General features: G+C 41.2%; 2 protein-coding genes across 4 annotated transcripts; one reads left to right on the top strand and one right to left on the bottom strand.

The window, feature by feature from the left end:
* The first annotated feature begins 2646 nt into the window (after positions 1–2646).
* On the top strand, positions 2647–10962 carry LOC122619202 (glutathione-specific gamma-glutamylcyclotransferase 1). 3 transcript variants are annotated; one of them, XM_043795965.1, is made up of 5 exons: positions 2647–2956; positions 8065–8565; positions 9412–9447; positions 10100–10178; positions 10240–10962. In XM_043795965.1, exons 2-5 carry the CDS (start codon positions 8260–8262, stop codon positions 10674–10676), a joined length of 858 nt encoding a protein of 285 aa, XP_043651900.1. In that variant the 5' UTR covers positions 2647–2956; positions 8065–8259; the 3' UTR covers positions 10677–10962. The 3 variants fall into 3 exon arrangements, with proteins under 3 accessions (XP_043651900.1, XP_043651899.1, XP_043651898.1); XM_043795964.1 differs by lacking the exon at positions 2647–2956 and adding an exon at positions 7798–7952; XM_043795963.1 differs by lacking the exon at positions 2647–2956 and having other exon boundaries at positions 7975–8565.
* LOC122619201 (26S proteasome non-ATPase regulatory subunit 13) lies at positions 10959–12475 on the bottom strand. Its single transcript, XM_043795962.1, has 4 exons — positions 12257–12475; positions 12088–12201; positions 11504–12034; positions 10959–11443 (listed from the first exon to the last, which is right to left on the bottom strand). Exons 1-4 carry the CDS (start codon positions 12364–12366, stop codon positions 11050–11052), a joined length of 1149 nt encoding a protein of 382 aa, XP_043651897.1. The 5' UTR covers positions 12367–12475; the 3' UTR covers positions 10959–11049.
* Positions 12476–12585: the final 110 nt, after the last annotated feature.

Below are 12585 nucleotides of genomic sequence, written 5' to 3'. Positions count from 1 at the left end.
TAATTGCGTGCATCGTTCGTAGAGAATACAAATCAGAATAAACATACCCGTTACTCTAAGAGTAAGAGGGTATACTAGGTTCGTTGAAACTTATGTAACAGGCAGAAGGAATCGTTTACGACCATATAGAGTATATACATATATTCATGATCAGGATCAATAGCCGAGTCGAGCTGGCCATGTCCGGCTGTTCGTCCGTCTGTCCGTATGAACGCCTCGATCTCAGGAACTTTAAATGATAAGATTGGGCATGTAGATTTTAGAAACAAAGACGCAACGCAAGTTGGTTTCCAAATATTGTCACGCCCACTGTAACGCCCACAAACCGCCAAAAGCTGTTACTCCTACACTTTTGAAAAATGAGTTGGTATTTTTGCATTTTGTCATATGTCTTGTAAAATTCTATCGATTTGCGAAAAAACTTTTTGCGACGCAAATAAACCACTGCAAACTGTTGCTTTTGTAAAAATTAATATTTTCTTTTTATTATTTTTTCCAATTTCTACCAATATTAAAAAAAATTATGGAATTCCTCGTTAGCGCTTCCACTAGCTGAGTAACTGGTATCTAATAGTCGGGTAACTTGACTATAGCATTATCGCTTGATCTTTTCAACAAACTGGTTATTAACAAAATTTTGGTTCGATCATGTTAACCATCTGGATCGGGGGACTGGCTTTAATTATCGGATCGCTATTACTCACCGATGTGTTAAGCGGAAAACGTAGCCTGATTCTGATTCATTTTATGAATGAACGAGTAAATCCCCGCCAACGGATGGAAAAAATGGAATCCATTTCTTATGTGGCCTAAACTAGGGTTTTTATATCTTTATTTTTGCTATTTATTTAAATGTTAATCATTAATTCGTCAAGTTGTTGGATAGTTTTGAATATCTGAATTTCTTAGCTTTTTAAAGAGCTTGTTAAAGTCGAGTTTTAACCAGATTTTTTAAAAATACTTAACTATAATTAATAAAAACTTTAATTTCTTACCGGTACAGGAGTCTCCACTTTTGAAGTGCCCCTTTTTTGACGTAATGCATATATACCATTCTTTAAAGGTGTCTTCTGACCAAATACATATCTATACAGTCCCACTTTTGTATGCTCTTTAATTTTTGTTGTGCAGTCTTTTCTGGTATATTGAATATACTGTACAGCAGTACAGTTTTAAGAACACTGCACTAGTGTACAGTTCTGTGAAGCTAGAAATGAGTACTTTCATGCAGAAGTCTAGCTTGTAAGCAATTGGCCCCGTTTTGATCACGAAGCGTTAATCTACCCATGAAGTAATTATATATCATGCTATTTCTATGTATTTATTTGGCAATTTGTTTACAATTTGTATTTAAGATCCCACACATAGAGGGCGTGTTTCCAGTCGTATAGATGGCACAGCCAACAGATGGCGCTTTATCTTTATTTCGATAGCCGGCAACCTCACAATTATTTTTAAAATATCTGGCGGTTGAAATAAAATTTTATTACTTAAGGCTCTTTACCTACGAACCGTTAATATTATATTTATACATAAACAAAAAATGTTAGTTACATCAGGTCACTTTGAAGTAATGTTTCAGTACTTTTTTATAGTTGGCATCTACGTTTGCGCCTTTGTTTGCCTGAAACAAGTGATATGCATGAAAACTCCGCACTAGTTTCACAGTTGAAAAACTGACGAAATTTCACCGAAATTTAGTGCATGCTCTTATCAGTCATATGTGTGCGTCTATTTTTACCAAGGTTATATCTGAACTGGAGGTTGTTATTTTGCCATCAGTCAGCAGCTTGGCAATCGAAATGGCGACACATCACTTTCCAATTAGAGCAATTAAGATCGAAGCTCTCCAATTGCACCTGTTGTTCCGTTTTGTCTGTTGCCAGGTGGCAATTGAGATTGTTGCTTTTGCATTTCGTGCTTTCCATTCATAAAATCGAGCTGCATGCGGCAACTGTGCGTATGAATTACGTCAGCCAATGGATGTTTGTGAGTTTGTGGAGCATTCGCGATTGAGAGTGGAGAGTGGAGATGCGTAACTTCACTTCTCTTCTCTGCGCGTGGAGAGCGCTTTTTGGGTAAAAGGTGTAGAGACAAAGAGAGGGAGTGGGGCAGCATCAAGGAGCTTCAATATCAAAAGTACACAGTAAAAATAAATGGGAACGTCTGTTTAGCTTGATTATCAAAAGTAACTATTTAACTGAAATCTAAATTCGCATTCAAGTTTTGTTGCATTAAAATAAAAACGATATCGTTTCAGAAAGCAATTACGGTAATTTTTATTGGTAGATATACAAAAATACTCGTTATAAATTACATATGAATGTGAGTAAAATTCAACATTTTCTTCAGTGTCATTGCAACAGCATTTCAATGTCCTTTGTGTTTTTTAAACCTTTTATTGAATACTCACCGTCTGGTTAATTAAATATCTGATTAAACATAAACACACACATATGTATGTACATTTGCCGGGACTGGTTTGTAATGAAATCCGTCATTATTTTACCGTTTATGCTCGCTCAGCGAAATTCGCTGAAGAAGAGTTTGCCCAGGGGGTTGGGGTGGGGGAGCGGCGAACGGGGAGCTTGGAGCATTATTTGAGAGCGAAAAAACGGCGCAATTCTCGCATTTACATTGAATCCGTCGGTGGAGACGGTCGCACTGCTCCATCAGTCAGCGCGACAGAGACATCGCGATAGTGTGAAAGCGAGAAGGCGCGTGTGTTATTGTTATTGTTTTCATTACAAGGCGCGCGACGAGTGCGAAATGCCAGTGTTGTTGCTGCTACACTGAATGGCGCAACGGAATGAAAAAGCTGATAAAACCCGAAAACAAATCGAGTAAACAAAAGCGGGGTGCAGTGCAAAAACCGAACGGAAGCTGATAAGCATAAAATTAATATACGCTCGTTAACGCTACCGCTGCACCTGTGAAAGCGGTATTAAATGGACAGGTGGGTAATTGTGCATCAAATTGTTGCATTTGGAGAGATCGGATGTGTACATGCGTACATACGTATGTACATATGTACATACATAGCAGCTATGTATGCTCATATGTGTGTCAGTGTGCCAAGTTGAGAGCTTTCAGTGTCAACACGTGCATATACTATCTCATTCGCTCCTATTTACCTTGCTGTTTACTTACAACACTTTGTTGCTGTAATCACTCTGCCTTATCAGTGTGTGTATGCTTGCGTGTGTGTGTGTTGTTGTTTCCTGCACTCCGTTATAATTCGCTCACTCTCTTCCGCTCTCAATATGTTCTCTCCCACTTCCACTCCCACCCTCATCCGCCCTCCTATTGAATTCAAAACGTATTTCAATTTATTTTCGTCGCTGTTTACTTTCTATGTATTTATATTAAATAGCTTAATTTATTGCCCAGTCACTGTGCATGCAACCCGTTGATGCAATTCTCAAGAGCCTGCAAATGGTGGAAATGCATTAGAAAGCACTGAAGCAAGTGAAATTGCTATATAAATATATGATAGATTATGCCAATTTTAAACTTGCTGATGATATTAAAGTAATACAGTGGGAATACATACCGATATTATAGACTTATATACATATATTTTACTTATTTTGTTAATTAAAACTGGTAAATGGGCCGCTATTCTACTATTGTTCTTAAATTTGCGAGTATTCGTAGACCCTATCGCAACTCACTGGCAGTCTCATTTTGCGGCACGTACCTTTGGTATTTATATTGCATTATTCAAATATTATTTAAATTGTACGCCTGCCTTGCCGACAGTTTTGTTATAAATTTCGTGCGACGTAAATCCATTTAAGTAAATATCTATTTGTTTTCACGGGCCTTAAAAAGCCTATGTGAGCTTATAAATTATTGTATAACAAAGCACAAAAATCAAACGAAACCAAAAGGAAATAAACGCACAAAGTTGCTTATGTCTAGCAAATATTAATTAAATCTGGAAATATTTACCGTCAAACATTTTCTTCTTCATCTTAAAGCAAACTTCCTGTCAAATACTGCTTTTTGTTGCTAAATATATCTTTAAATGCATGCAGCAAACATCATTTAAGTTAAATATAGGATGTGCGCTTAAAAATAGTCTGTGGTCTCGAATAAACAAGATGATTTTGCTAATAAGAGAGCCACACGTGTTTTCCTATTCAGCGGATACCAAAATGCGCAAAAGAAGGTATTAGGAGGTCGGTTTTACTAGGCTTTTTATTTTTGTGATTTTTTCGGGTATCGAAAAAATTAGGCCAAATGTGTTAATTTATATACATATGTATGTGCAGATGTGTGTGTAAAACAATTTGCTGAAAAGTTGTTTACCTTTAGGCGCTTTTGTTCAACCGGACTGTCTGGCGAACTCTTTAATCTGCCGGTTGGCTGCAGTTCACACGTCTAATCTTGCCTATCGAGGGGGTACTATACAGTACAGCCCCTTATCAGAATCAGAGGCCTTTCGTCTCGAAGACCCAGTCGAAATGAACTCTTATCATTTGGGCAAAATTATATGGCGATAGCAACCGCCAACGCGCGATTGTAAATTACACACTCGAGTTTTTTTTCAGTCTGCCTGGTTATTTATCAATAAAATGTAGTCTAGGCCATCGTCGCATAATGTTGATAATTTTTGGAGGTAGAAAGGCAACAGCTGTAGAATTATTAGCCACGTATAGTGCACAATAAAATAAAATATATTTTTAATTGTTTAATTAGAAGTGCTGGGACAAGTAGCCCGGTTCTTTATTTTGTTCTCAAGTGCCTGTATAATTCCTAACCAACGAATTCGATCGGGCATCACAATAAATTCGCAATCAGGAGGCTTGTGTGTTTAAATTGATTTTAAAGGAGCACTAGATAATAAATAAAGCATACGTAAGTGGTGTATGTACTTAATTAAATGACTATGGTTTTCTTATAAGTGGTTTTCACCATAGGATTGAGAGCAATATGGAATCCAATATAAAGATAAGTCTAAGCCGGTTGCAAACGATTGAGGAGCGTGTTATTGGGTAACACGCTGTTTTCTTGAATTGGGACCGACTATTAAGAACTTTAGATCACCTAATTCAGTCCATTTAACACGCTGTCAATCTCAATTGTGATTATTCGTCGAGTGATGAAAGCTAAATGAGCGGAATCGCATATGAGATAAGCCAGACAGAAATTTAGTCAGCTGCACGTAAATCCCCCCATCCAAAAGTGCTAAGCCCTGATCCAAAAAACGCCTGGTTTGCCCATCTGGATGGAGTATTCGTGTCTGTGGGTGTGGGTGTGGGTTCGTGTGCTTTGTTGATTTCGACGAATTTCAGTCTGCCACTCGTATGCTCACCCTAAAAAACGTACACTCGTATGTCATGTACATGTGATATCAATGGGCTTAAGGCGTTCTTGTTGTTTATATGTACATATGTACATGTGTAGCTCACGGAGCACAGAATTTTTGTATGTTCTGCGCCTGTTACTCGAAGCACAAAAAAACACGTTGACTTGCCCGTGGAGACCTCTTGCTGGGTAGCTGCAGAGCAACTAATACACCCCCCTTCTCATACACGACCGATAGAAACTATAGATTGCTGCGCTATATAAACAAATTTTGAGAAAAATTTGCTAACCTTGAACCGTTGGCAAAAAACTTTCACAATGAAAAAAGTTCAGTATCAAGGACCCAGAAATGTGTAGCGAGACGATTTCGGAGCGTTTTTCATTTGGCAAACGAGCAGTGGCCAACGCTGCGTATACGTAACCAAGTTGAGTGGCAAAGAAAAGTCTCATGTGGACGTGTGTGTGTGTGTTTTTCTGCTTTTGAGGATGTGAAATGTCGTAAGCATCTGTGTGTGCATGTGTGTGAGTGTGTGCGGGGATGTGCGTTTAAGGTTTTTGAACTTGTTTTCGGTAATTTTCCACCATCCAGCCTGTTTTTGGGTCAATTTAATTATGCTAACATATCGAAACCCGAAGAAGAAGATGAAAAGATTATAAATACAACAATATATAAAATTCAACAAAAAAAGACTGGTATTTAGAAACAGCGTATGAAAACAGAAAGCTCACAACTACTTAGAAATTCCCTCGGCATTTCGGAAAGGCGGCAATCAAAACAAAGTGTGCGAAATGTTTAAGTTTATTCATATATGTACCTTATACATATGCATGTGTATAAGTGCTACACGCGAAATAAAATAGCTAAAAATACAAACAAATATGCGCACAAGAGTACATACATTGTTTCGCTGATATATCGAGCATGCCTCGTTAATGGGAGCCATCACGATACGACGGTATGGCAGCCAGGGCTCTACACAGATAAAAAATATAAATGCCATATTTTCAAAAATATTACACACTCAGAAAATATTTTATCAAAAATAATAAAATTATTAAAAAACTATTTGAAGCAATGGATTGTGTTGATTGTGACTTATGCATTTGGTTTGTAAAAATCGAAATACTTCGTTTAACGATTTCAATTTTCGTTGTGTACACTGAAGCATAAAAATCAAGTATACGTACCGTCGGCCATTTAAAAACATTCGTATGTATTTGGTCATGGGCAGCAGCGTAGTTAGCAAAGCGAAAAGATCGGTCACACATATTTAATATATGACTACCCCCCGCTTTCCTTTTCCCTCCTTGAACTTGCGAAAGTAAAACTTAAATGAAAACTGTATTCAGCATGCAGAACTGTAGATGCTCTTTAAAGATACATAACAAAGATACGTGAAAGCTGCGCTAAAACGGGAAATGAACTCGAAAAGAAAATAGTGTTGAAGCAGATAGCGAATTATCTGAGACATAGCCATTCTTCAAGCCACTTTAAAAGATTACGCCGCTTGGTGCAAACGCATAAAATGGCTTAGTATATAAATATAAATAAAAGCCGATAAATAGACTTTGCGATAATATCATAAAGTGCAGCTGGATCCAGACTTTGTGCTTCAAGCATAATATAAATAAAGTGTTGATCTTTGTTTTTCAATAATACAAACCTAGAAGGGCTATAAATCAAGACATAATCTTATCAAAATGAGTCGCTAGTTGCTGTTGGCTTTCATCTAATCGGTGTAATAGTTACAATTGATGGTATATCAGTCTACTGTTACCAAGCAGACATGATTTATTCCTTGAAATCAGGAAAATCCGGGAAAACAACAATATCAAGCATCATTGCAATAAATATCAGTGAAGTGATTTGTTTTGCGGTGGTTTATTTCTCCGTCTCAATGGGTTTTTAATAAATATTAAGGCGACAAAGATCTTTATGGCCCATGATTGGCAATTTCCAAAATCATTTCTTAATTTGCGGCATTTATATATTTATAATTATTAAATGCTCGAATTTATTGCTGATCCTTCAGTTCAAGGGGTTTCTTCATCACGCAGCTCATTTCCAGCTTGGTCATTATATGATCGGTCATTACTTACCGTTTATAAGGTATATAAATATTTGACTTTATTTAATTGTTGCATTATTTATGGACGTGTTTGGCCAGCAAGTCACCGTCACCTTTACCTTAATACGAGGCCCAAGATTTTAGCCATAATTCTCGCTTGATAGTGAAACTAGACTGAACGAAAAAGAGAGTGAGTGTGAGTGAGTGAGTGAGTCGGGGCGAGAGGCGATTTAAATACTTGTTCGCCATATTCAAACCTATAGATAAGTCTTGGGAGTCGTCGTCAGACAGAGCGTTATAAATATTTATTTTACATTTTTATTTTTCTTACTTTTCGCCGCTCTGCGTCGATCTTCCTCTTCGCGAACGTCGGGGCGTTGGAAATGTTTTCGGTTTTCGCGCTGGGCGGTTTAGTTCCCGTTCGCTCGCGGAACTATTTGGTCGTATACGGCGCACAAAACACTACCCAGCTCATTTGAGTACACATCAAGAGAAAATACAAAAAATACAGCAAATACAGCAAATTTGTACCAACCACAACAGTCAGCACTTGCACAAAACCACCTACAAGTAAGCTGGGGGATCAAATTTCGACTTAAATTCAAAAATTATTCGTTAGCCGTAAATTGTTGATCAAAATTTGGAGTTTTATGTAACCACACACTGCTCTGGTCATCCACAGAATCTCAATTGCACTTGGAGCCATCGGTCGGCGGCGAGCCATGTAAGACTAGGAGCCGGATACCGCAGCCACCAGAATGACCAGATAGCAGCCCCAGGATCCCCGTCTCGATCTCAACCAGGCGCAGCAATCAGAATACAACCGAAAAGTCCAGAAAAGTGAAGGAATTCGAATACAAATTTCTGGTTACCAAACATGGCACACTTTAGTGGTCATCGCCAGCCGGCGGAGGTGCCGGCCCATTTCAAGGATCTCTTCACCAATGGCCAGTTGGGCGCGGCGGAGGAGGGCAACAATAACAATGACCAGAACGAGCAGGAGAATCGTCCCAGTAACAACAACAATGCTGGACCCGCGGATCCCGCCTGCTGGGTCTTCGGTTACGGATCCTTGTGCTGGCATCCCGGCTTCACCTACACCAAGTGCATTACCGGCTACATTAGGGGATATGTTCGCCGTTTCTGGCAGGGCAACGTCACACATCGCGGCTGCGAAGAAAAGGTAGGTGGGATTACCCAAATCTTGGGTTATACTAGATCGCGTCTGGTTCGCGTCTGCTGACAATTTTCTCGTGTGTGCTTACCCAACAACTAGCAGCGGTTGGTGGTGATGGTGATCTGGTAATTATTTTATTACCTCCGCTCCGCTGTTTGTTTTGAACAGTTGCCAGTTTTCAGTGTGAGCAAAAAAAAAAGTGATCAGGCACGCGTTATCTATTCGTCGCGCGTTATCAGTTGTGTTTGGCTAATGGCGAACAACAAGTGAAATTAGCATTTGCCAGCGTCGAGAGCGACTGCCAATTAAGATACAGATTGTGTTTCAATTAACATAAGTGATTTGCTTGCTAATCAAGGCGGGACAAGCCCCTTGGAGTAGATATCAATTCGATTCGGAGTATGAAATTATGTGGAAACTTGTTTGTCCGAATTGAAATATTTAGGGGTATATGTGACCAGTTGTGGTCCCATTTTTTGGTGCTCAAATGAGGTCATGCCATATTTGCAAGCAGTTGCATCTTGTAGTCTAAGCATTCCCAAGTACATATGCATTTCATTTCGAAGGAAAAATATAATATGTAATGAGCTAGTGATAAAGGAATTAAAATCCCTTACTCGACTATTTTCCCTGCGATCGCGACAAATGGCAACAGTTTCGAAATAAGTCAAGGTCCATATATAACCCCAGTTATATGTGAAATGTCGTAAATAATGCAAATATACAGAAGGTAAACAAACAGCGAGCTGCGCCCTCAAGTCTTTGTGCCTTCGATAAATACATAGGCTCCACAAAACGAACGTCTATAAAATACAACCCAGTGCTAATGTGTACATTTATTCTTTGTTACAGCCTGGACGTGTTGCAACGCTCGTTGAGGACAAAGAGGTGAGTAAAGTATAAAGAACCTGATTCCAAAGTGCGGGGATATGATATATGATATAGTATATAAAAAAAAGGAGTGCGCCGTCTGAGTTTCCCAATTTAAGCCCCATTCTGTGTAGGCGGTTTCTCGGCCGAGAAGAGCGTGAACTTCGCCCGACGAGTCCTACCAACTCGTCCATATCTAAGATACTCTGGCAGATTTCTGCAGACAACCTGGCGCGTAAGGATTCGGAAGAAACCTCTTCATCCGTACGCCAGGCGAAGTTCCGCAGAATATAGGCGAATGCAACACAACGAAGGATGCACTTTCTACACCTTGATACTTTCTATCCTAGGCCCGGGGACTTTCGCCCAGGGCATTTGCAGTGGAGTTACCAGGAACTCGTTTTGTGGCCCCGAGAGACAAGCATGGAAGACTCAAACCGGCATCACTTTCCTAGCTATCAGCGCTATTTATGCGCGCCATCTGCGGAAAAACGAGTTGGGAATTATAAGCGGGCGAGCGCGATAGCGCGAGAATAGCACACACCCCGATCCGAAATATACGGGTTCAAAACCCGCGCAGGGCGAACGCTTCCAATATTTTTAGATTTATGCGCACCACCTGTCCCTATTTATTTTATTAAATATATATATTTCCCACTTTTGATTGCAGGGAATCACTTGGGGCTGCGCCTATAGAATAACAGGCAGCACGGCACTGGACTATCTCAAGCAGCGCGAGTGCACACTGGGTAAGTGAATCCATGTGAGAGTGGTACCATCATTTGAGCTAACCCCCGTTGACTTCAACAGGTGGCTATGCAACGATTGATACCAAGTTCTTCCCGCGCGTCGCCTCGCAGGACACGCCCTTTAGCGGCGAGGCGGTCGAGGTACTGGTCTATGTGGCCACGCCAGAGAATATCCATTGGTTGGGCGATGATCCGGTGGAGGAGATTGCCCAGCAGATTGTATCCTGCCGCGGACCCAGCGGACACAATGCCGAGTACCTGCTGCGCCTGGCGTTGTTCATGCACGAGGAGATACCCGGCGTTAGGGACGATCATCTGTTCGAGCTGGAGCGCTTGGTTTTAGAGGAACTGTATCGCCGCCAAATACCTCTGTCGTCTGTGATGGGCCGCAATCCAGATAGGATACGGCGCGACTCGCACGAGGACATCCGCCGCCCGCCATCCTTCGAGTTCACCTCCCGCGTGCCTGATACCAAGCTGCGTTGCCTGAACATTTGATTGCTGGTGTGCTGGCGTGATGGCGGCCGAAGACGGAGGACACAGCTGGCCGCGTTGATTGCTACAGCAAATTCCAAATTATTGAACCGACATGTTAGATTGTTAGGTGACCAGAGTCTATTGCCAAATTTGACGTATTTCTTTAAATTGTAAATAATCCTAGGCCTAATCGTAAGCAGCAACTCCTCGATAAGTGATCTGATTTAGCCAATAAGCTAGGATTAAGCACAAAACACTTTTTACACGCAACTGTCAGGGAGTTAAATTAAAACTGAAATGAAATGAATATAATTGTTGGGTTTTTAATTAAATACAAAAGCATTCGCGCAAAATGGGAATATGTGGGACCGTCAAGATCAAGCGAAACTTAAAACTAATTGGTGAGAATTTCGGCGGCACGATTCTCCATCAGTTTCTCCATGTTCGTGATGGCGCCCATCCATGTGTCCAAAGTGCTGGCCATGCCGACAATCTGACTACGGTTAAGGACGCGTGGTTGCACCCACGACATGTTCACCACTCCAGCCACTTGGTCAATCTCGCCGCGGACGAGGTCCAAAGCCAGAGCCTTCATGATAAGCAGTTCCACTTCCTTGGCGGGCAGTTTGGTCTCTTGCGCGATGTCCGTGAAGGTGATGGCTCGCTCGATGGCTGAGCGCTTGAAGGTCATCTCCATGAGGCAGAGGAGGGAGATCTTCTGGCGCAACTTGACTTCCTGGGCAGCCAAATCGGGGATTTTGGACCAGATTTTCTTCATATCATTAAACCTGTCAAGGAATAGGGAGTGTTAGTTGCTGCAGATATCAGATTACTATATTACTACACACTTGTTAATATCGCCCGTGTTAAAGGCTTTAAGCAGCTCCATAAGCCACTCATTTTCCGTGCCCTTTAGCGACTCCAGGATGGGATGTGCCAGCAATTCGCCAATGTTGTAAACACCATCGCCCAGGAGAGCAGCCAGACCCAAGAAGAATGCCTGCTGGGCCCACTGATCACGGGGGTACTCATCCAATGAGCAGCCCAGAAACTGCAGGCCACATCGGTAGTAGTCGCTATGCTTGCCTACTCGCCGGTAATACTGGGATGCCAGCATGTAGTATTTGCCGTGGACGGGCGTCACATTGCCCGCTTCCTCGAGCACATCACGGAGTTCCTCGATGATCTTCTTGGTGGCATTCAGATCATTTAGGTTGCTGAGGTAGAGATTGCCCTGCATCACCTGCAGATACCAAACGGCCTCATCGCAGATCTTCACCTTGTCCTTCATCTTCTCCAAGAATTCGATGGCCTCCTTCTTATCACCGATGTTGTCCACCACCACTTCGAGAATCTGGATGAGGCCATAGGGGTTTATTCTGCAAATACAATACATGAGATACTGCCGAGTCATCTGACCAAGCCGACTCACTTGGTCTCGAAGGTGGACAGGAAGTTCTGGTAAAGCTGCAGCAGCGCCGTTTCGTCCTGCAAGGATTCGTGGCGCACGAAGGTCACCAGTTTGATGGTCAGCTCATTCCAGAGTCTGTAAAATGTTAGTATTATCAATGGGAAATTGAAATTATAGGCGGAGATCGAACTTTTCATTGTAGAGCTCCTCGATGAGCGTCCACTCGGCGGCGAGCTCTTTGTTGGTGGTCTTCTTCTGGGTCGCCAGATAAGCGGTGACATTCGGCTGAGGATTGGACATCGCAACTGCGCTTTGTGTTAAATGAATTCCAAATGAAATGTTTAATGTATTCTCAAACTACAAAAATTGCAAATCACAATCGCCGACGCAGCTGTCAAATTGACAGCACGGCGGTGTGGCCGTTTGTTGTTTAACTTATTTTGGTATTTTATATTATTGGCCAACTTTCTTAATTAAAAAAGGTCTTTTGTACATAATAAGAAATGAGTGTGCCCTTTT

The sequence above is a fragment of the Drosophila teissieri genome, chromosome 3R (genome assembly GCF_016746235.2).
Source record: "Drosophila teissieri strain GT53w chromosome 3R, Prin_Dtei_1.1, whole genome shotgun sequence".
NCBI classification, from domain to species: domain Eukaryota; kingdom Metazoa; phylum Arthropoda; class Insecta; order Diptera; family Drosophilidae; genus Drosophila; species Drosophila teissieri.
Note: the sequence above shows the minus strand (reverse complement) of the source record. Positions and strands in the feature narration are given on the sequence as shown.